Source organism: Truncatella angustata, assembly GCF_020726525.1.
Source record: "Truncatella angustata strain MPI-SDFR-AT-0073 chromosome Unknown BKA67scaffold_3, whole genome shotgun sequence".
In the NCBI taxonomy this organism is placed as follows: domain Eukaryota; kingdom Fungi; phylum Ascomycota; class Sordariomycetes; order Amphisphaeriales; family Sporocadaceae; genus Truncatella; species Truncatella angustata.
In genome coordinates this window covers 2902328-2923307 of record NW_025763383.1, presented here as the reverse complement: position 1 = coordinate 2923307, position 20980 = coordinate 2902328, and the positions used below count along the sequence as shown (strand labels likewise).

General features: G+C 49.2%; 6 protein-coding genes across 6 annotated transcripts; 4 read left to right on the top strand and 2 right to left on the bottom strand.

Annotated features, from left to right (window-relative positions):
• Positions 1-1418: 1418 nt before the first annotated feature.
• Positions 1419-2568, bottom strand: BKA67DRAFT_534715 (uncharacterized protein; the record flags this gene model as incomplete). Its single annotated transcript, XM_046099905.1, has 4 exons — positions 1419-1755; positions 1844-1918; positions 2037-2273; positions 2339-2568. 4 exons carry the CDS (start codon positions 2566-2568, stop codon positions 1419-1421), a joined length of 879 nt encoding a protein of 292 aa, XP_045960072.1.
• A 1447-nt stretch (positions 2569-4015) lies between these two features.
• On the top strand, positions 4016-4825 carry BKA67DRAFT_657718 (uncharacterized protein; the record flags this gene model as incomplete). Its single annotated transcript, XM_046107160.1, has 3 exons — positions 4016-4022; positions 4099-4346; positions 4418-4825. The coding sequence occupies 3 exons, from the start codon at positions 4016-4018 to the stop codon at positions 4823-4825; spliced, it is 663 nt and encodes a 220-aa protein (XP_045960071.1).
• Positions 4826-9687: 4862 nt separating this feature from the next.
• Positions 9688-12491, top strand: BKA67DRAFT_516121 (chitin synthase class I; the record flags this gene model as incomplete). Its single annotated transcript, XM_046097786.1, has 2 exons — positions 9688-11729; positions 11786-12491. 2 exons carry the CDS (start codon positions 9688-9690, stop codon positions 12489-12491), a joined length of 2748 nt encoding a protein of 915 aa, XP_045960070.1.
• A 3841-nt stretch (positions 12492-16332) lies between these two features.
• BKA67DRAFT_591991 (glycoside hydrolase superfamily) lies at positions 16333-17936 on the top strand (the record flags this gene model as incomplete). The annotated part of the gene is made up of 3 exons (XM_046104789.1): positions 16333-17284; positions 17362-17476; positions 17537-17936. 3 exons carry the CDS (start codon positions 16333-16335, stop codon positions 17934-17936), a joined length of 1467 nt encoding a protein of 488 aa, XP_045960069.1.
• A 531-nt stretch (positions 17937-18467) lies between these two features.
• Positions 18468-19995, top strand: BKA67DRAFT_591990 (major facilitator superfamily domain-containing protein; the record flags this gene model as incomplete). The annotated part of the gene is made up of 3 exons (XM_046104788.1): positions 18468-18604; positions 18693-18976; positions 19034-19995. 3 exons carry the CDS (start codon positions 18468-18470, stop codon positions 19993-19995), a joined length of 1383 nt encoding a protein of 460 aa, XP_045960068.1.
• A 58-nt stretch (positions 19996-20053) lies between these two features.
• Positions 20054-20866, bottom strand: BKA67DRAFT_249787 (uncharacterized protein). Its single transcript, XM_046095732.1, has one exon. It carries the CDS (start codon positions 20697-20699, stop codon positions 20271-20273), a length of 429 nt encoding a protein of 142 aa, XP_045960067.1. The 5' UTR covers positions 20700-20866; the 3' UTR covers positions 20054-20270.
• Between the last annotated feature and the right edge of the window lie 114 nt (positions 20867-20980).

Sequence of the window (20980 nt, the reverse complement as noted above, 5' to 3'; positions counted from 1 at the left end):
GTGACGAGTAAACATATACGATCGTTGCTTACTATTCCATCCATACCACCACACAATTCAACAGTATCTGATATTCACCGTGTTAAATAGAACGAATTGATACTGGTATAGAAGCACACTAGTTTCTTCCGTTGGAGCGAACCACATTATGTTCCGAAAACGAATTAGTCATGGCAAAGAAAAGAAAAACGGCTGATTTCGGCCGGACGCAGTGCCAACCTATGACACAAGCGAAGAGCCTAAACCCTCAAGAGTTAGTCACAACAGCAAAGTTAGGAAACTTTCAAAGAAGCAGAACATTTCAAAAATGTGAAAATAGAGATCGCGGAAACGGACCGTGTCTACTCATTTAGGTGCGAGGTCTGCAAATATGGGTTTCATGTCAGTTGGAAACCACCATTTAGAAAAGTATGTACGCGGTGTACAAAGGGAAAACCAGAGAGGTGCAAGCTCCCAATTGAGCACCGGTGTGAATATGCAGCCCATGAAATATCATTTTGGAAGCTTTCGAGTAGAGTAATCGGGAAGAAATATGTCTTTGTACAGCATGCCTTCGACGATGAGCCTCCCCAAAGAGGAGGGTACCAGGCTTAAAGATGTGTCTTCATAATGTAAGATACTTCCCAATCTTGTATTATTTAACCTTGCTCCTCAACGATCCTTGAGGATCGAGATCCTGTCTCCTGACAACACTGTATTGTGGGCCATATCAGATATATTTGAAAAAACCGAGCTAAAACTGACCATGGCGATGGTAACGCATTCGCCTTTACCCACGCGCTGGCATCTTGGACAGCACCATCCATAATGACTGCTAGTAGCAATGTGCCACACGAGCTTGTCAATTCTCTGGACCCGGTACCCATCTCATTTGCGACGACGAACCGCTAGTCAAGTACTGTAAATGGAGAACACCGCATTATGCCACTGCCTATTGCCCCACCAATTATTTTGGCTGGTGATAAAACGTAATCTACCTTTGTCGATAGTAGCAGCTCCTTCGGTATGGATTTTACCCACCTATTGTAGCTTTGACTCGTAGCAGTCAGTGGCAGACGTACGAAGTGTCGGTCGGTAAGTTCGATATATCAGACGAAGATATACTCCGAGAAAAAGAGGTTGAGCGCCAGTCATACACGCACCGGTTCCAGAAGGAGTCTATTCTGGCAGGTTTAATATAATATTGAGGTTCTATACCAGGCAGAAAAGGGAGGGCGGTGCAATAAAGCTATTTGCCAATTTATTCTACCTTTTTTCTAGCGGGATCTCAATAAAGCTTTTAGTACTTCGTCACGACTTCGCGACGTGCCATCAAGGCCAACCAGTCTCAAAGAATCCGAATTTATATTCCTCAGAGACCACTAGATAAAACCTTACTAACTTGTTTATTTTGCTCCTAAGTTTCTAGGCTCAGTATTCTAATGTAAGCTGTGTATCTTTCTAAGCTCGGCCTCTAATGATATTTCATTGGATGTGGGTACTGTTCTAGGAAACTCAAGATCTCCCCGATCCCAGTGCCGCATATACACACCCATAAACGCGCCAATGCCCTGGGTGTCCTGTAACAGCCTCTTCAGATCCTCTGGTGTGTGCGCCACCAGCGTCGCAGGCGTGTTTTCATTCACCCTTGTGAAGACATTGAGCAGGTCTTGACCTGAAGGGCGGAACGTCACCACCGAGAAGCTCTTGCCCACAATATTTGTCGGGTCTTGCGTCAACAGATCTGTAAGTACCGCGCCGAGGTGATCCATTGTGCTATACGGCCAGACGCAGTGGGTTAATGAGGTTCTAATAGCCGGAGTTGACCGAAAGATAGGAACGAAGTGACATTGTAGTAGCTTACGTGATGGGAGTCCAGTTCTTCAACTGGTTGGCATTTGCCACGACCTTATTCTCTTCTAAGCTGGATTCTAACCACCTGCGAGCAAATTTAGCTATCTAATGGCTTGGACGTAGTCTGGAGGTAGCAGGGTCCAAGTGGAGAAGATGACTCGGCAAATTTTTTACAATTTCTTCAGGGGTCATAAAATACTCACCGAAACTTAAAGGACATAATAAAGGCGCCAGTCCACACATGCGTAATGCCTACACCAAGCTCCGTGGCAAGTTTCTCGGTGTCCAAAACAGGCTTCATGATTGGAAGGTAAGGATAATCATCATCAGTTAAGGGAATACTGAACCTCGCGGGAATCAAAGTAACGAATCCAGGTGTCCTGGATAGAGCCCGCACAAGGTTAATTTGCAAGTGGATGGTCGTCATTGGAAGAGCAGAGCTTTAGGATATCAGCATGGTTATATTTCTCATAGTTGAGCATTATATGAAAGAGATTTGACTTACATTGCGACATTCACACCGTGGACCGCCTCCTGGATCTTTTCAAGGGAGCCGTCAAGATTGATCTCGCGAACTTCCACGCCCGAATCGGAGGGAAGTTCCTTAGGTGGACCTCCAGGGCGATGCAGAACGATCAAGTTCAGCTTCCCTTCCTTATGAGCAAGGAGAAGGTGACGGAGAGTAGCGGAACCAACATTGCCGTTTGGTGCGATGAGTGCAGCAGTGTGTACCATTTTGGTGTATATCTTATGAGAAGGAGCAGGCGACTGAGAAAAATGCTGAGGTGGAATGGATGGCATCGGTGAATATCAGAGCCATATTAGCATATATATACCATGAAATCACATTTATAAGGTGGTTAGTCAGGCCATCCAAAACTAGAAAAGGTGATATAATTTGCGAGATAAGTGACTTTGGCATGCATTATACACTGCAGGACGAGGGGTTCTTTGTGCCATTTGAGACATAGCGGAACCACTGGGTGGAGGTTCCAAGGCAGGTGGGGTGAATTATCCTTGGCAAGCCACTCTCGGTACTGCAGGACAGGGTTTTCTTTTCGCCCTTTCCTATGCGTACTTTGCGTATTTGGGCGCTTGCGCTAAAAGATACTCTTCATACTATTTTTAGTCGCTCATCTTACCAAACGTGATGTTCAAAGCTGCTACCGTGGAGTCAGACCCAGGACTGGAAAGGGACAACAGGAACCAGAAATCAGAAATGAAGTACACCACAACATGAAGCAGAAATATGTAAAGCATGGAGTGTTGCGCGCATGCCCCTGTGACCTATCTCAACCTCCAATCAAGCGTTTCGAAACCCGGTAGACCAACAGAGATCTGGAAACAGACAACGTGAAGCTGAAAACGGCTTCTAACGAGTGACGGCCATCTCATCACATATTAGGAGTTCTCTCATGTGGAATATTTAGCCTATGGCAGTGAATCTCAACCCAGCCTCAGTGAATCAGCCAGCAGCAATAGAGAAAGCGTTGTGCACGAAGAGAGACCGCTCGAACGAGAATTTTAACAGGGCAGCCAAGCGCCGGCTGTAAAGGTGCAATCAGATGAGTCGTCGCTACGATACTGCGGTCTGTGTTCTTGTACGCCGCAAAATAAGTTCTACGAGTACAAATCAATCGAAGATCCTTCATTTCCGACGTCATATGATGCATTGGTATCGCCAATCTCTTATTGGGCAATCAATGAAAACCTTGATCTCTGACTCGCGGTTAACAATCAAGGGTGGAGTATATCCTTTGCCAATAAGAATGAGGCCGATCGACTTCGAAGAGAACGTCGTGAGCCATGGCGTAGGATAATAGATACTTCGAAGAGAACGTCGTGAGCCATGGCGTAGGATAATAGATACTTCGTTGTCGTACTATAGCTCGAGCCACAATCGAATGTTTCTCAGTCCTGCCCATTCACTGCTTTCTCTGTGACTCACTGACCCCTGCAGGAGCGCTCCAAGTGAAGTTCCGCAGTACTTTCACCGAGGAACCGCAATAGCCCATCATAGCGGTAATCCAGTCCTAATTATGGAGAGAGGCAAACCGCACCAGACTCTCGACAATGACTAGTAATGAAACAATTAACGATCTCCGCGCCACTGGTCTCAATGCCTTTGGCAAAACATCAGCGGCGATAAGCCAAAAAAAAAAAAAAAAAGGCACTGCCAGCGATGGCTGGTAGCAGGAGAAAAAATGTCGCTGGCTGCCGTACCCAAACACATGGCTCCTCAGCAATGACTCTATCAGTCAATAGGCACGCCTGATACCCTGGAACTTGACGCTCAGCCAGACGCTGCGTTCCATGCCTCGAGTAAGCAGTACCTGCCCTCGTGTCTCGAAAAGACGCAACAAGATATCATCGGTCGAGTCGAGAAATGGGCCGACGACGACAATAATAAACATATATTCTGGCCGAAGGGCATGGCTGTTACTAGAGAATTCACGATCGCCCGAACTGTTGCCCGCATGTATCACGACTCAGGCCGTCTAGATTTTCCCGAGGTAGCCGTGACCTCGCCTTAGTGAAGAGATTTGCACCGACAACTGCGGCCCAGCTCACCGATACTTCGCAGGCTGCCAAGACAGCCATCGAAAAAGCGGCGGCCTTTAGCAACTTCCTCAGCTTCGGTCTCTTTCATCAGTGGAAGAAATTAGTTCTCGAGCCATTATCAGGGTTGGAGAAGCGGCTATATCCATCCCCTATTATACTTGTTATTGATGCACTAGGTGAATGCGACGATGAAGATCAGATCCGGCTTCTCGTTCGTTGTCTTACGCCACAACAGCAGTGGAAAAAGTTTGTGTGCGTATTTTCGTCACCAGCCGACCTGATCAGCCTGTCAATTTCGGGTTCACCAACGTTATCCTCGACGCATCTCAAGGCTTTGTCCTTCACGATATCGAACAACTTATTTTCAATCAGGATCTCATGCTATTTTACAGACATTATCTCTCAGAAACCAGACAACGATATGGGCTGAGTGATTGCTTCCTACCTATCTAACAACCAAATTCAGTACCTAGTAGGGAAATAAATGGCTTGTTCATCAAAGGAGCAAACGGAACGGTGGGTTGAGATACGATATCTCTTTCTCGATACACACCAATGAGAGCGGCGAGCTCGTTCAACTTTATCAATCTACTCCCCATCATACATTAAGACATATAGAAATAAGTCAGGAGACTAGCAAACGCCATGGAAGTGGTCTTCGCTCTGCAAATGGCAGCTCGTTGGAGCTGACAAAGAATGGGACGACCCAAGGTCAAAATAACCATATAGCGCTAAGAAAACGATTGCTTGACTACCGATAGCAGGCTGAGCTATATTACTGTTCGATAAGTAACCGTCGGCATTATCGATTGAACCAATCAGCATGCCATCTTGACTGAAACAGGTTTATTGACGAGGGTCTATATTATGATGCGGGAAATCATCGTACACTGGCCAAGACCATGACTTTGCGACTATGTCTGTGGACACTGCATTTCCTTGTAACCATTCTTCAGGTGGTTAGACCATATCCCATTCGATTCCCTATTGCTGCAAGTCTGTCACATCGCTCTCGCTATTTGCGTTTAGGACATCTGAATAAACATGTGTTCATCATATTGGAATTTCAATTCTTTGTGTTTCTTGCCAAGTTGAATAGGTCTCGAGCACTTTCAACCCTCTGCTGCAGCTATTCTGGATAATCCATGTGGCTAGGCGATCCGTGCGTTTGGAACAACAGTGAACTTGGCAAAAGAGAATTAGAGGACGAGTTTTATTCGCCGCGTACTTGCCCTCACACCTTAGTCAATAATTCGCCGAAGTAGCCTTTAAAAAGCATAGAGTTAAGCACTCCAGCACTGATGCCAGACATCAAGATCGCCTTGATCAAATCGTGAATGCGACGGATAGTATCCGTGAACTAAGTAACACTATACTTCTCAGCCAGATTCCACCGCTCATTGAACGCATACAGCTAGAGGTTTTGTTCAGACTTAAGCTGCGAGTCTCTTATCTTTTCATGGGGCGGGAACTTCCAATCTTCCATCTACCTGCTGTCGCTTTGGACCTCCGGCGGTGCACGACTAGGCTCCAGCAACCGAAGGAATGTTTGCATACCAGACAATTAGGCGTAATAGATATCTAACGCGGTATGCCGTCGTATTAGTCAGCCCGACACAGGTCAACCAGCAACCTGATAGATTGGCAACTTTCATTTCCGGAGAAGAGACTACATTACATTATCCCATCATCATTAACACTCGCAGCGGATGGTAATGCGTAGATTTCCGTACATCGTCGGCATGAACAGAAAAGCCATCTGTTCAACCACTACTTATGTAGGACAGAATTTTGGTTGTCGGTAAATCGGTGAACTTCAAGCCATTTCTCAATCCGCGGTTGAACACCCTGCGGCTCTTCTTAAGCCACCCCACACCCCCGCGCGGAATCAAATTACTCTAATATACTCGGGTAAATCTCCTGGGACCAGATTATGCGGAAGGTGTCTTACGAACAGAAGCCAAGGCGTCTCCGCCAGGTAATTTCCACTGAATGCAGTGATCGCTACCGCAAACCGGGAGTCCTCTTCGATGACACCTGCGACGGCGCTATTCATGGCCAGCATCATGTCGTACCTAATTGATTTCTCCTTGTTGCTATCGCTGTTGCCATACTTCAACACAAAGCAATTACGAAACTTCCTTCGATAGCCTGCTCACCACTTTGAGAACATGGCGATGAGTGGCATCCATTTCAGCAAGAATGACTGTTTCCAACATATTCGCCTGCTGAGGTCTTTTCGGAAGCTGGAGCGTAACAGCAGACGAGCCGCTGCCGTTTTGGAGTTGGACCGTTAAAGACACAACCATCTGATTCCGGCCGATATTTGATTCGTTGATTAGCTTGATGTTTCCTTGCGTGATCTTGGTCGTCGTATTTTGGGGCATCCAAGCATACAGCAAGTTTATCAACAATTTCACTTGTTTGGGGTTTTCATTCAATTGCGAACAGCGCCGATACGTTTCAAGAATCTGGATTGTTCAGGAACTTGCTGTCTCATTCAAAAGCGTTACATTACTTAAGGGAGGGGCGGGGGTTGTCTATCCTGGGAAGAATATGTCGCAGCAAGATTAACATGAGCTTGTCTGGGTAAAAGGGGAATATTCGATAATGATAGCGAAATGGAGCCAATGAAAGCAAGAAGTGGGAGAAGAAGAAAAAAAGGGAGTGATCGCGTTATGTCGACTGGGCATCTTGCTGACCGTATCTTCAATTCGAAGGCATTCCACATTGTAATTCCAACGTGTTAATATTTATATGTAACAGTGATATTTTGTGAATGACGTTAAAATACTGAATTGCAACTAATACATTATGGTGGGGAGGTCACGGCGTTAATGTCATCTGGCTGGATAAGACCCCTACATCAACTAATCCACGGACATCTTCGGATCCTTACACTCTGTCTAACAGACTATATTACTCCCAGGCTTCTCCTGGTCCAAGGGAATTGAAAAATAAGTAAATAACTCATTCTAAACTTACTCGCTTGCATGATTAGACAGCGTCACGTGGAGCTCTTTCTGGTGTATAGATTGGTCTCCCCTCAGACTTCAGTATATGCCACCACAAGTGACGGTGGTGGGTAGATGGACGCATCCACGAAGGCTCATTGAAGGCCGGCACTCCAAAGGACATTTATGGCTGCATGTCCTGGCATGGGCTAACAAGAGAAAAACGGATCATAGCAGCGCGTGTGCAAGTGGCATTTCTTCGACTATACGAGCATAGTGCTGCTTTCAGCTCGAACAGGTCCTGTTTATCCGCCATCGATGGCGTGGGGTGTGTGGCTGAGCGGCAGTTCTGTGGCAAGTGTATTGCGTGGCAGCCACAAGGTTTTGACTGTTTCTATTTTCGGAGCTGGCATGGGAGGGGTCTTTGTCTTGGCTGCCGGTGCTAGCATCCCGAGGCAGATCTGCATTCGGAAAGGACGGCAAATACATGAACAATCCTGACGCGCTTCTCTTGTCTTCGTGACTGGTCCAGGTAAGACGAGTTGGTAGGCCACGGAAAGTGTTTCGATATATTGTTCCATGGGAAATACCTGACTCGGCATAGGCTGCATCGCTGGAATGAATGGCAGAATGTGTGCTTGGTAATTGCTTAGCGTCAGACTGTCTCGGAGAATTTCAATCGAGCTACTCCGTATACTACACAGTACTACAAGATGCCGCATCATCAATCAGGCTGAGGGCACAGTAAGCAAGCTGCTTTCTTTGCTTGGCACATCGATTGAAGCTGGCAGGAATGATGATGCCGCGCTTGCTTGCACAAGCCAAATACCTTAAACTAACTTTTAGGTCAAGGAAGTGTGCATGATGATTGCGCAGTCAATGGTAAGCTTAAACAAGATGGACACGATGGGGGGAGCCAATGAGGGTTGTTGTCTTGCTGCAGATGCAGGAGGATGACGACGTCAGCGGGCTTTGAAATGGGCGAAATTCAAGGTTGGCTGGTCGCAAGTTGAGGGTCCATTTATCCGTTTTCCACTAACCTAGGTTACAGAGGTACAGCATCGGGTGTTGCTATGCTGGACCAGGGCACTAGAGACTCAGTTGCCCTCCAGTTGGTCTCCAGTTGCCCAGCGCGGGTGCCCGCTAATCTATGGAGAGTTTAGTGGCATCTTTCGGAAGACCTGCAGCGTCCCACAGGCGTGCCACGGGTGTCCCACTTTGGTTGCTGCGCCCGCTTTGTTGATCTGAAACACGACGTCTTGTGCTTGCAGTCCTGTGATTTACATAGCCATGCTGCGTCCGTCTTTGCGAGGCGATCCCTGCTTGATCCTGCGCCGGACTTGATCAGCGTGAAACCGCCAACGTCGAGTCGGCTTGGACTTTCTTGCCGCATTCCCATTTCTGCCAATTCAATCCAATCTCGCTTCTGCTGCTGCCTCACCCCGAAGCCAGAGCCAGAGTGAGAGCCAAAGTCTAAGCCAAAGCCAAAGCCAAAGCCAAAGCCAAAGCCCAAGCCCTCCCCCGCCCACCGAGAGTCGCCAGGCTGATCCTGTGATTGTATTTGCGCCGGCACAGAGCGTCAACAACGGACGACGACCATTCCCCCATCCTGTCCAATTATTGTAGCTTAGCTCGCAGTCGCCGGTTGTTGACTTGCCTGGTCTTATCCTGTCTTGGCGCATCTGTCAACAAAAGCGTCAAAGCTCCAACCAAGGCTATAGTTCACTGCCCATATACTGTCTCCCTACACAGGCGAATCGTCTCATCCTCACTCGTAACCATCCCTCCTAGGGGTAACAGCCGGCCTTCATTCCACCCATTGCCGTGTCTTCCACACCCACATCACACTCACATTCCAACGACTGATCATCGCTCTTCCGCATTTCGGCACTAGAGGTCTCAGAATATAGCGCCCAGCCCAACAACTCTATCCAACACCAGCACTCGTCCCATCCATCCACCCTCGCACCTCTCTCTGCCCCTCACCCCCTTGTGTGGGTAGCAGTACCAGAAACCATGGCGTATAATCGGATAGGCAAGTTTCAACCCTTTCGTCCTCCTCCCATTCCATGTCCGGCAAGTCACTGCCACACTAGGTGGCCTGAAGTCGTCCTGCTTGCTATTTGCTACTTGTTCAGCGCATCACACTTCCCTATTTATCAATATCCCTCTCGTAGTAGCCTTGGTCCTCAGTTGTGCTCGTCCTTCCTTCCAACATCAGGCACATAAAGCTACAATAGTCTAGTGGCGCTGGCAGCCTTATATCTGCATCGTATCATCCCACTGGTCATCCAAATCTAACAATCCTCATACAGACGACGACTACTACGATCCAACCATGGACAACCATAGAACTGGCGCCCCGCGCCGAACGCCCTCGCCCGGCCACCCCCTACAGCATGGCTACCAGCTTGACGACGTCCCATATGGCCAGCACCCCGTTCAGTCGCATTCAAATCTCGACATGCCAAGTGCTGGCCACGTCGGTGCCTCATATGCTGGAGCTTCGTATTCGAACCTAGATATTCCCGGCGGATATGCCGCTGACTACGGAAGATCTACGCCTGGCGATCGCTTGCCGCTGAACGCTGCCCACTCGTTCGACACCTCACAGAGTCCCTACAGCACCCCAGCACCCCAAGGAGGTGCAGAGTATGGTCTCAACCCAGAGCAACATCACGATGCCTACTATAACCAGCCCTACGAACCGGCGCCCACGGGCATAACACCCTACGAAGAGCATCAGGGCTACCAGCTGGACGACTCGCGCCCCATGCTTCAACAGAATGACTCTTACGCTTCAGCCCAGCCGCAAGATCCATACCAAGATGCCCCGCAGCCACAGAATCCTGCTGCGCTCAAGAGGTGGAAAACCGTCAAGCAGGTGCTGCTGTACAGAGGCAACTTGGTGCTCGACTGTCCCATCCCTCCGAGGCTCTTGAACCAACTACCGCACGGTGAGAGGGACGAGTTCACGCATATGCGATACACAGCTGCCACCTGCGACCCCGATTATTTCTTTGAAGAGAATTTCACATTGCGCCAAAAGCTCTTTAGTAAACCCCGCCATACCGAGCTTTTCATTGTCGTCACCATGTACAACGAGGACGACATCCTCTTTGCGCGAACCATGATCGGCGTGCTCAAGAATGTTGAGTACATGTGCAGCCGGAAGGAAAGCAAAACCTGGGGCCCTGATGCCTGGAAAAAGATCGTTGTTTGTGTTGTTAGCGACGGTCGTGCTAAGATTAACCCCCGGACGAGAGCTCTTCTGGCCGGTATGGGCGTCTATCAGGACGGCATCGCCAAGCAACAGGTTAACGGAAAGGACGTGACGGCGCACATATATGAGTATACTACACAAGTTGGCATGACCATCAAGAACGACGTTGTCCAGCTCATTCCTAAGAAGCAGCCCGTTCAGATGCTCTTCTGCTTGAAGGAAAAGAATCAGAAGAAGATCAACTCCCACAGATGGTTCTTCCAGGCTTTCGGGAAAGTCCTGAACCCCAACATCTGTGTCCTCATCGACGCCGGTACACGGCCCGGAGGCAATTCTATTTACCACCTTTGGAAGGCTTTCGACCTGGAGCCAATGTGTGCTGGAGCTTGTGGTGAGATCAAAGCTATGTTGGGAACTGGAGGCAGGCACCTCTTGAACCCCCTGGTCGCCACGCAGAACTTCGAGTACAAGATGAGTAACATTCTTGATAAACCTCTCGAGTCAGCATTCGGCTTCATTTCCGTCTTGCCTGGTGCTTTCTCGGCCTACAGATATGTCGCCCTCCAGAACGACAAGAATGGTCAAGGACCACTGCAGAAGTACTTCTTGGGTGAAACGCTCCACGGCACTGGCGCTGGTGTCTTCACTTCCAACATGTATCTGGCCGAGGATCGTATCCTTTGTTTCGAGTTGGTTACGAAGCGCAACTGCCATTGGATCTTGCAGTACGTCAAGTCTGCGACTGGTGAGACTGATGTGCCCGATACTGTGACCGAATTGGTTCTCCAGCGTCGTCGTTGGCTGAACGGTTCCTTCTTCGCTGCTATCTATGCCATTGCACACTTTTACGAGTTCTTCCGATCCGACCACTCATTTATGCGCAAGATCATGTTCTTCATCGAATTCATCTTCCAGACCGTCAACATGGTTTTCGCCTGGTTCGCTATTGGCAACTTCTTCCTGGTGTTCAAGATTTTAACGACCAGTCTGGGCGGCGATGATTTGCTTGGAAACGTGGGCGACATTCTTGGTGTTGTCTTCGAGTGGTTCTACGGTATCTCTTTGATTTCCTGCTTCGTCCTCTCGCTCGGCAACCGGCCCGCTGGTTCTGGCAAGCTTTACACAGCCATGGTGCTCTTCTGGTGTGTGATCATGATGTAGGCACCTCATTTTACTTGTCCCTGCCCGACGGTCCCGTGCTAACAAGTCCTAGATACCTTACTTTCGCGGCTGTCTTCATTGCCGTAAAAGCAGTGCAGGCACAGATCGCAACCGGCTTCAATATCAGCGACCTGTTTAAGAACAAGGTGTTTTCTTCGCTCATCGTATCCACGCTGTCGACGTACGGATTATGGCTGATCGCGTCGTTGATGATGTTTGACCCGTGGCACATGATCACCTCCTTTTTGCAGTACCTGCTTTTAACACCAACTTATACCAACGTCCTCAATGTCTATGCCTTTTGCAATACGCATGATATCTCATGGGGTACAAAGGGTGACGATAAGCCCGAATCGCTGCCGACTGTTGATACCAAGGATGGCAAGGGTAAGACCGACTTGCCGGATGAGGGTGACTTGAACGCAGCCTACGAGCGTGAGCTTGCTGTCTTTGGCAAGAAGCATGTTGTCGCCAAGAAAGCACCCACCGAAACTCAAATTGCCGAGGCACAGCTGGATTACTACAGATGGATTCGGTCACTAGTCGTCCTCATCTGGATGATCTCCAACTTCGGCCTGTGTGCTGTTGTTCTCAGTACGGCGGGTCTCGAGAACTTGACGACTAACGCTGAAGACGATGCCGATGCTAGGGCTTCGACCTACATGACGGTTGTCCTCTGGAGTGTGGCCATATTGAGTGGCTTCAAGTTCATTGGCGCTCTGTGGTTCCTGATTGTCCGCATGTTCAGGGGTGTGTAGAGGAGGAAGCTGTGTATCAGCTATTTTGTTTTACGGCGTATGTGTTCATATACCCAGATTTCATGTCATCACGATTGTAAAGAAAAGTATAGATGATTCGATACGTGTCGGATTAGACGACGACGCTTATGTAGTTCGTGTAGCAGTTCATTCCATCCTTGATGGCTGGAAACCTTCGAGAGAATTTCTCATTATGATTTCAATTATTTAATTTCCTTCTGGGCTTATATTTGGAATATTGACGTTAATCACTGGGCTAACACATAAAAAGATGTTTCTTTGGAACGTTACATTAGCACTCAAGGGGCCTCTATTGCCTACAGACTCTAATTCTGGTTCACAGCGTTCGTTTATGTTCTAATCGGTAGCAAGACGTTTTATGCGATATTGTTGGTTGAGAAGCATTGTCTCGTTCTGTTCGTTTATTCTCTATCGCCTTGAAACTCGCCGATGGTTCGTGACGCGAAACTAGGTTCCATCTTATTTCAACGTGCTTCATTCCCCGCCCTCGTGTCCTTTGAGTACATAATGACGCTGCGGAGGCGAATCCCACGAAAGTCGTTACGAATCTTGGGCCAGTGGCCCTCAGCTGCCATCACGCCTGTTGGCTTGATCCGGAAGCACTGCGCTCGTTTGTGCCGCCGTTCACAACGCCGCTTTTCCCGGGCCTAAACCGGCGACCACGTCAAGGCACTCCCAGGCGCTGTGATATCTACTTCATACCCCTATCTCCGCTTGGCTTCCCTGTTCCCTTCAAGGGGGCAGTTCGGATCTCTTTTGTCGCTCCTTGACGTTTGCCTTGTTTCGTTTAAACACGTGGCCCAATCAGCCGCCCCCCTTCCCGCCTCGTGGTCCGCCCACGGCTTCGAGCTCAGAGTGAGCGCGACGCTTCCGCGACAGTCCGAGGGGGCTGGACTCATACCTGTGCCACCAGGGGAGCGGGTCAGTGCCAACCGCTGTTTCCAGACATACAGCGCCGGCCCGCACCACGTGCCGATGAGCGCAACACACTGGGGCTCGCTGGCGGGGTTCGTCCGCTGGCTGGGAGGACAGGGTCTGTGCCGTGTCTAGGATTGGGGGGACGGCCTGTACATGACACACGCGGACGGATCCGGGGCGCACGGCAAGAGGTTGGCGGCGGCCGGGGAGGTGGATGGGAAGATGAAGGAGGTTCGGAAGGCCCACGCCCGGGCTGCTGCTGCTGGGAAAGAAGACGACGAGGACGAGGAGAAGGGAGACGCAGTCGCATCAGAGACTCAGACTGAAACCGGTGGGAGGATTCGCAGATGAACTGTCCGGCGTCTGGGTTCTCAAGTCGTCAAATGTATGCTTCGGAGAGGATGTGCTGCTCGAATACGCGGGCGTCCCGGCACCCCTTTTGGCGGGGCGTGCAGTGGAGGCTTAGGGGACTGGGACAGCTCGATTTCAAGTGTATGCTTGAGCGGTTGTGGAGTGTAGTGTCGTGTCATCTTAGGGTCAGGGGACGGGTTGGGCTTAAATGTGTTGTGACATATCGTGGCTGTTCAAACGTGCAGCTGTTGCAGTATTTGTCGGTGGTGTGTGCGCAAGTTGAGAGGCATGTGGTTCTAAATTCTGATGAGACCAACATGGGCATTTGTTTCTATTACAAAACAGTTGTTCCTATACAAAGCCAAGTTCCGGAGAACTCTTTTACGGGGCGGCTCTAGGATCAATTCATGCTTCGAGTTGGGCCTGACAGAACTGGAGCATTGTTGAACTCTTGTGGATAATGATACTACCATCTGTGTCACTTTGTTCAAGGGATGCTTCACTGTAAGACTGAGTAGATCAGGTTTGCGAGATTCTCGGAAGGATCAACTTGCTACTTGCATTACTGTGCTTGGGCACTATGTTCAATTTTTGCCAATTGCTTTTTCGGCCACCATAGGATTTTTCCTGCCGCTTGGAGATGCGAAAGTAGCTTCTTGAAATCAGAATACTTATTTGGCCCGTAAATTTGAGTATGATGAGAGTTTCAGCCAATCAACTAGAAATATAGGGCGGGCGGCAGTGAAATATTATTGAGAGTGACATGATGGCGTAATGACCAACCGCGATACCCTAGTCCGAGTATAGGAACAGCGAGCAGAAACCGTTGCTGCGTCAAAGAGTGAGCATGGTCTCGCTCCCACTAAATATACTCAGCCCAGTTTCGGCTCTCTTCGTTAGTCTATACTTTATTTTCGTGTATATATTCTGGTATTTCTCTTGTACCAGGAATAGGTTCCCACCGCGACGAAAGGCTGAGCATCATTAGCGTTGCCGTATGCCTACCGCTGTTGGCGATACGCACCGCGCACCCGCTTATATACCAGATCACTGGGGACAGGACATGGAAAGCCGTTAAAGTAAATTCTACGGCTTACCTACTCATGGCATTTCTCCCTGGTGTGGCCATTATCTACATGGGTATGTTGTACCATTTCCCGCATCAGCCCACCAACCTAGACCAAAGGGAAACATGCACGAGGACGGCTGTGGAGAGACTATGCTCAGATACTTCGCCATCGTGGATCCAGGGACGGGCAGGATGGGAATATCCGACTTGCATATTCGTTTCGAAGCTGAGTTGATCTAAACCAGGTCGCTTGCTATTTATAGTCGTGTTCATTGCGCAAAACTATCTAAAATTGATTACGTAGATATGCCCGGTCTTGGCCCAAGCCTGATCACATCAGGCGACGTGCAAGTCGGAGGCGCCGGCCAGCACGATGACCGGCAACGGCATTATCGTCCAACGCCCACTCAGCTGCGCAGACTGGTGTACCAAGATAAACAGACTGGATGATGGTCCATACATAGATGCAAGAGTGGATAGAGACGCCTCATTCGGGACATCTCTGTATTGTCTATGTCCGTGCAGTTATATCGTCGCGGTCTCTATACTGGGACTATTCGGTGCGTGGAAGTCCTATATATAAATGACGAATGAGCGTAACTAGATTTGAACTTTGCACCTTATATTCCCGTCTTATGGCACCACGAATTAAGATTTTCTTTCCCCAGGAAAGAAGAGCAAGCAGAACCGCAAACAAGAAATTTCATCAATATCACTACAACAATATTCTCGAAAAGGTTTCTCAGGCGTATGCTCAAAACGGCATGCTGTTCAACGAGCACTAATAACGTATCTTGTGTAGACTGGCGCATGGTGCTTTAGTGCGCTTACATGCCAGATTTGAGTTGGCAGAGGCACCGATCTTATATGTAGACACGAAAGTCGTGATTGGCTAATGCTCAATCTATATTAGAAACCGGTCTAGTCGAGGCTACTCCGTAGATTGAATGGGAATAAATTAAAGTTTAGTTAGGACAAAGCATGTGAGCCGATCCCACTTCAACTTTCCCCACCAACTCCCGGCGACCTTGCCCATGATCCAGTGACTACCTGATACATCGTAGTGCGTCAGTGCATCCCAATTTCCCCAGCAATCCCCGCGGTGGATGAAAGTCAGTGTTTCCAGGTAGTGCGAATGCTTTCAGTGATTTCCGTCCTAAGTCTATGCGAGGAGGCCAGTAACTATAAGGCGCCTAGGATGCTTTCGCGTGGAGACACTGGCGACTCATGAACATAGGCACACACAGTGTTCCCACTCTCTTCAGTTACATTACCTTGCACGCAATTCGACAGTGGCCTGCAGGAAGGTTGATAGCTTCTTCATTTCAAGGCTCTCCACCATGCTCGGAGATATGACCAGGATGGCTGTGTCGGCAGCGGGACCAGCTCCCACACCTCAAAGGTTAAGAAGGTACAATAACCTCTGCAGTCACAGTAAACGGTTGTAATTCGATCCAGTTGTTACAAACTTGATACATCACGATGAGGCTTTCGCTCTTTACCTCTGTTCTTGCCGGTCTGGCACAGGGCGCATCGTCAGCATTGCTGTCGTCGTTGTTACTCTCATCGTCCAATATCACTGTCGACGTGAGTCAAACGTTTCAAACTATCAGAGGCCTTGGCTATTCAGAGGCATTTCAGCGAGCGCAATGGGTCTACAACACCATGTCGTCTGTGCGCCAGCAGGAGATGTTCGACTTACTTCATGACCCAGTCACTGGAGCGGGACTCTCCATCCTGCGTATCGGCATCGGCTCATCACCCAACAATACAGGCGACCATATGACCTCAATTGAGCCAGTTTCACCAGGTCTGCCTGAAAATTCTGCGTCATATGTTTGGGATCGCAACGACAGTAGCCAGGTCTGGTGGGCAAAGGAGGTACAGAAGCGTGGCGTTAATCTCTTCTATGGTAACTCGTGGGGTGCAGATTATTACATGAAGGACAATAATAGCACAGACAATGGTGGCCATCTCTGTGGTGTGAATGGCACTGATTGCGTAACTGGAGACTGGAGGCAGCAATACGCTGATAAGCTGGTACAGTGGGTCAAATACTATGCTGAAGAGGGCATCAATATCACGCATCTAGGGCCACTGAATGAGCCTGACATCTCTGTGCCATATGCTTCAATGCAAGCGGATGGCTATCAGACTAGTGATATGTTGGCTGTCCTGAAGCCCGCAGTGGAAGAGGCCGGTTTGACCAGTGTCAAGATTACATGCTGTGACTGGGCAGGATGGGAGAACGGACGAGGCATTCTTGCTGAGATGCAAGAGGCCGGAGGTGAGGCCTTTACAGATGTGATTTCCTCACATGGCTATGGTCAACCTCTCGGAGACCCGTTTGATACCGAGAAGGAGGTCTGGCAAACAGAGTGGGCTGAATTATCGTCTTACTTCGACCAACCGTGGTATTCGGTCGAGGGAGATAGTAAGTAATCACCGCTTTCTGTTCTTCTGGAAAACCCCAACTGCCATTCTATGATTGCTGACTTGCATGTGCCACAGCTCGTGGTACTTATGGTGGAGGTGAAGGTTTGACTTGGGCGAACCGGATTCTACAGGGCTTCACGGTCGCTAATGTCTCTGCCTTCATCAACTGGATGGGCGCACAGCCATCAAAGTAAGTAGACATAAGAGCTCACAGACCAAACTGTCTTTCACATGTGCTAACACTGAGAAGCGCTGCAACGCCGTTGATTCGGACGATTAACGACACAAATATCGTCTCCAAGCGCTACTACGCTTATGCTGCCTTCGGTCGTTATGCGCGTCCGGGGTCTGAGAGAGTACATGCCAGCTCTACAGTATCGAACGTAACTGTTGCCGCTTTTACTGCCGCGGAAGGTTTCGCGGCAGGCGGTAATCTGGCTTTGCAGATCATTAACAATGCGGACGAGACAGCAGCGGTACCTGTAGTGGTTGACACCATCATGCAAATCAATAGCGCAACCGCATATTTAGTCAACAACGATTATGATCTGGCAGAGGACGCGACACTGGTCGAGATCGAAGGGACCAGTCTGGCAGTGACTGTTCCAGCGCGGTCTTTAGCGGTCCTTGTTGTCGATGGTCAGTGGTAATTCTGCAACGGCGGGTAAGGAACCAAGCTCATGTCGAAACTTCTAAGCCCAGAATGACTGCCGATACTTGAATTGACCTACATGCACAATTGCTCCGATAAAAGGCTGCATTGGTTGAAAAACCGTCGCTTGCATTTAACGGGCACCGTGTCGACACCGTAGAAGTGGGAACGAAACGCGCTTTCACACATTGAATGTGAACGCCCGCGCCCGGCTCTCAGCGCCAGATGCCGCCAGTATGAGGTTCTCAAACCACAGAGAACGTCAGTATTGTTCCCCCACCATCATAGGAGATACCAACTGAGGGAAACTTGAATGTTTGCAACCATTTCCGACCATACCGGTATACCCGGAATATAGTCAGATAGCACAGAATGTGTCATCTAGTACCGATAATGGCCAGTCGTCTGAAGCCAGAGACAACTCTGACGGCGCCGGAGCGCTTGGGATCACCTTATTTCTCAATATTGTAAACATCTCAGTTGCTGATGATGCATCAATAGCACTGTCAGGTGGAACTTCACTCGCAATATGTCAGGTATCATGGAACCTCGAAGCCCAAGTCCTGCAGGAAACAATCCAGAGATTGAGATGGCAAGCCCAGGTTCGAGATTCGCGACTTACCTGGTTGCTTCGCAGCAATCCGCTGACTTGCAGGCGTCGAACTGGTATGTGCTGTTCTTCCATTGCAAAATATTGCTTGCTTAGACCATCATCGAACTGTAGAGCCTTGGCAATCCTCTTAGCCCGATATAGGAAGTCTATCTTGATTGTGGCATCGTCATTTGCCATGGTGTTTACCTGCTGCGGCCTCAATTTCGCCTTCGGTATCTTCCAGGCGCTGTACGACGAAATGGCAAAGCAGCCGCACACACCGTTCACCGGAGCATCTCCTGCCCAGATCGACCTCATCGGCACCATCTCAATTTCATTGATGACGATCGGCGCACTGTTCTCAGTCAGTTGGGCCAAGCGCTTCTCACCATGCTGGATCTCGTTCATTGGCGGTAGCATTTTCGGGCTTTCGCTTGTTTTGGCGAGTTTTGGCACTGTTCTTTGGCACTTCATTTTGAGTAAGGGTTGAACGTTAGGCATAGGCACTTGCATGCCTTACATGGTCGCCGTGACAGTCGCGCCGGCATGGTTCACGGCACGCCGAGGCCTCGCGATGGGGGTCATTCTGGCCGGGACTGGCGTGGGAGGTGTTGTGTGGGCGCCGGTAGTCAGGGCTCTCCTCGACGCCGTTGGTTTCCGTAACGCGCTCAGAATATCCGGTGTTGTATCCTTCGTTTTCGTCAGTGCAGCGAGTGCTACAATGGATTGGGATCCAAAATCGCACCTTCGCATTCAGGCCGAGAACGCATCACGTACTGGGAGGCTCGATGGGATTCTTCAGGTTCCGCTGGTTGACTGGCGTGTAGCCGGGACACGCAAATTCGCTGCACAAGGTCTCGGTACGATGTTCCAAGCTGCTGCCTATTATACGCCCGTCTTCTTCTTCCCCTCGTATGCCAGTACTCTTGGCTACAGTAGCACGGCAGGGGCCAATTTCACAGCGCTCAGCAACGCCTGCAATGCGATTGGGAAGATCGTGATTGGTTACTTTGCTGATCGATTGGGCCGACTCAACAGTCTCTTGTTAACGACGCTGATGAGCGCGTGCATTACTGTTGCGTTCTGGATTCCTTCCACTTATTATGGTGATACAGGCGACTCGTGGAGCCTATTCATCGCCTTCGCCGTCACCTATGGCCTATTTGCTAGCGTATATGTGTCATTATTCCCTGCCAGCTTGATCGAGATATTCGGTATCCAAAATTTTGCTTCTGTAAATGGGGTGCTTTACATGGTATGTGGCTTGGCCACATTGGTTGGTACACCCATTGGAGGTGCTCTGATACGCAGCGGCTCGATGATAGAGACTGGACCCCAAGCGTATGTTCGCATGGCTGTTTTAGTTAGTGTACTCCTTTTCGCTGCTACTGCTGCAGTTGCCTGGGTTCGCATAGAGGCGATGATTGGACCAAACGGAAAATCAAGCTTCAAATGGGGGATGTAACCATTTTATATTCCATGATCCATTGGTTGATAGAATTATAATAAATTCCCCGAAAGAACCTGCTTCTCTATGTGAACTCACGTCAGACGACCCTATTGCAGTGAGCCTGGTACGCTTACAACGGATTAAATCCCCATATAAGCCATGCGGCGCTGCATTCCCTTGGCATGCCGCTGCTGTCCCAGCGACGCTTTCCTCTGCCACGCATCAAACAACGATTCCTTTATCGTCTCCTCGCCGTCAAGGAAGATGGCGACAAGTCTTGATGATTGTCTCTATTTGCTCCGGAGTTCAGACAAGGTTGTAAGAGCCAGAGAACTCAGCGGTGCTGGGATCATAGCCCGGAGCTGCATGCTTATTGGGTAATAGTGGTAGGTATTCATAGTGCACTCCTGATTCGTAATAGCTGCTGGTGGGTTTCGGATGAGTCGCTTGTAAGAATCAACCACAGTCTCCGGCCGCTCTATCAGTACGCAGTCATATATCTGTGTGTACAATCCTTTGAAACGATCAGGGTCTGCTAAGTCGTTTCCTGCTCTGATATCTTTTCGCCTCCAGAGATCTAAACGCCTGCGAAAACCAATCTGGGAAACACGTTGTTGGAAACTATCTTTCTGAACGTCGGAAGATGCATCTATGTTGAGAATGATGTCGACACTCCGTGCGGGATTGAGAAGGGACATAGTCGGACAGTTATTATCCATCCCAGAGTCGATGAGATGTGCCCTAGAAGAGCTTTTGATTCCAGTTGACCTGACGGTCCCTTTCGCCACAGGTGTGTAATGGTACAAAAAGTTGTGTTCGTTACAGGCATGTAGAGGATGGGAATTTTGGAAGACTAATATTTGATGTTCTCCGTACAGCTTTACAACGCCAGAAGATTTTTCTTTTTACAGAATCAACAAGAAAACCACTCGGCAGATTTCGCTGTATGGTTGCAAGATAGGTTGATAACGGCCCAGCTGGGGCATTTGTGCACAAACCC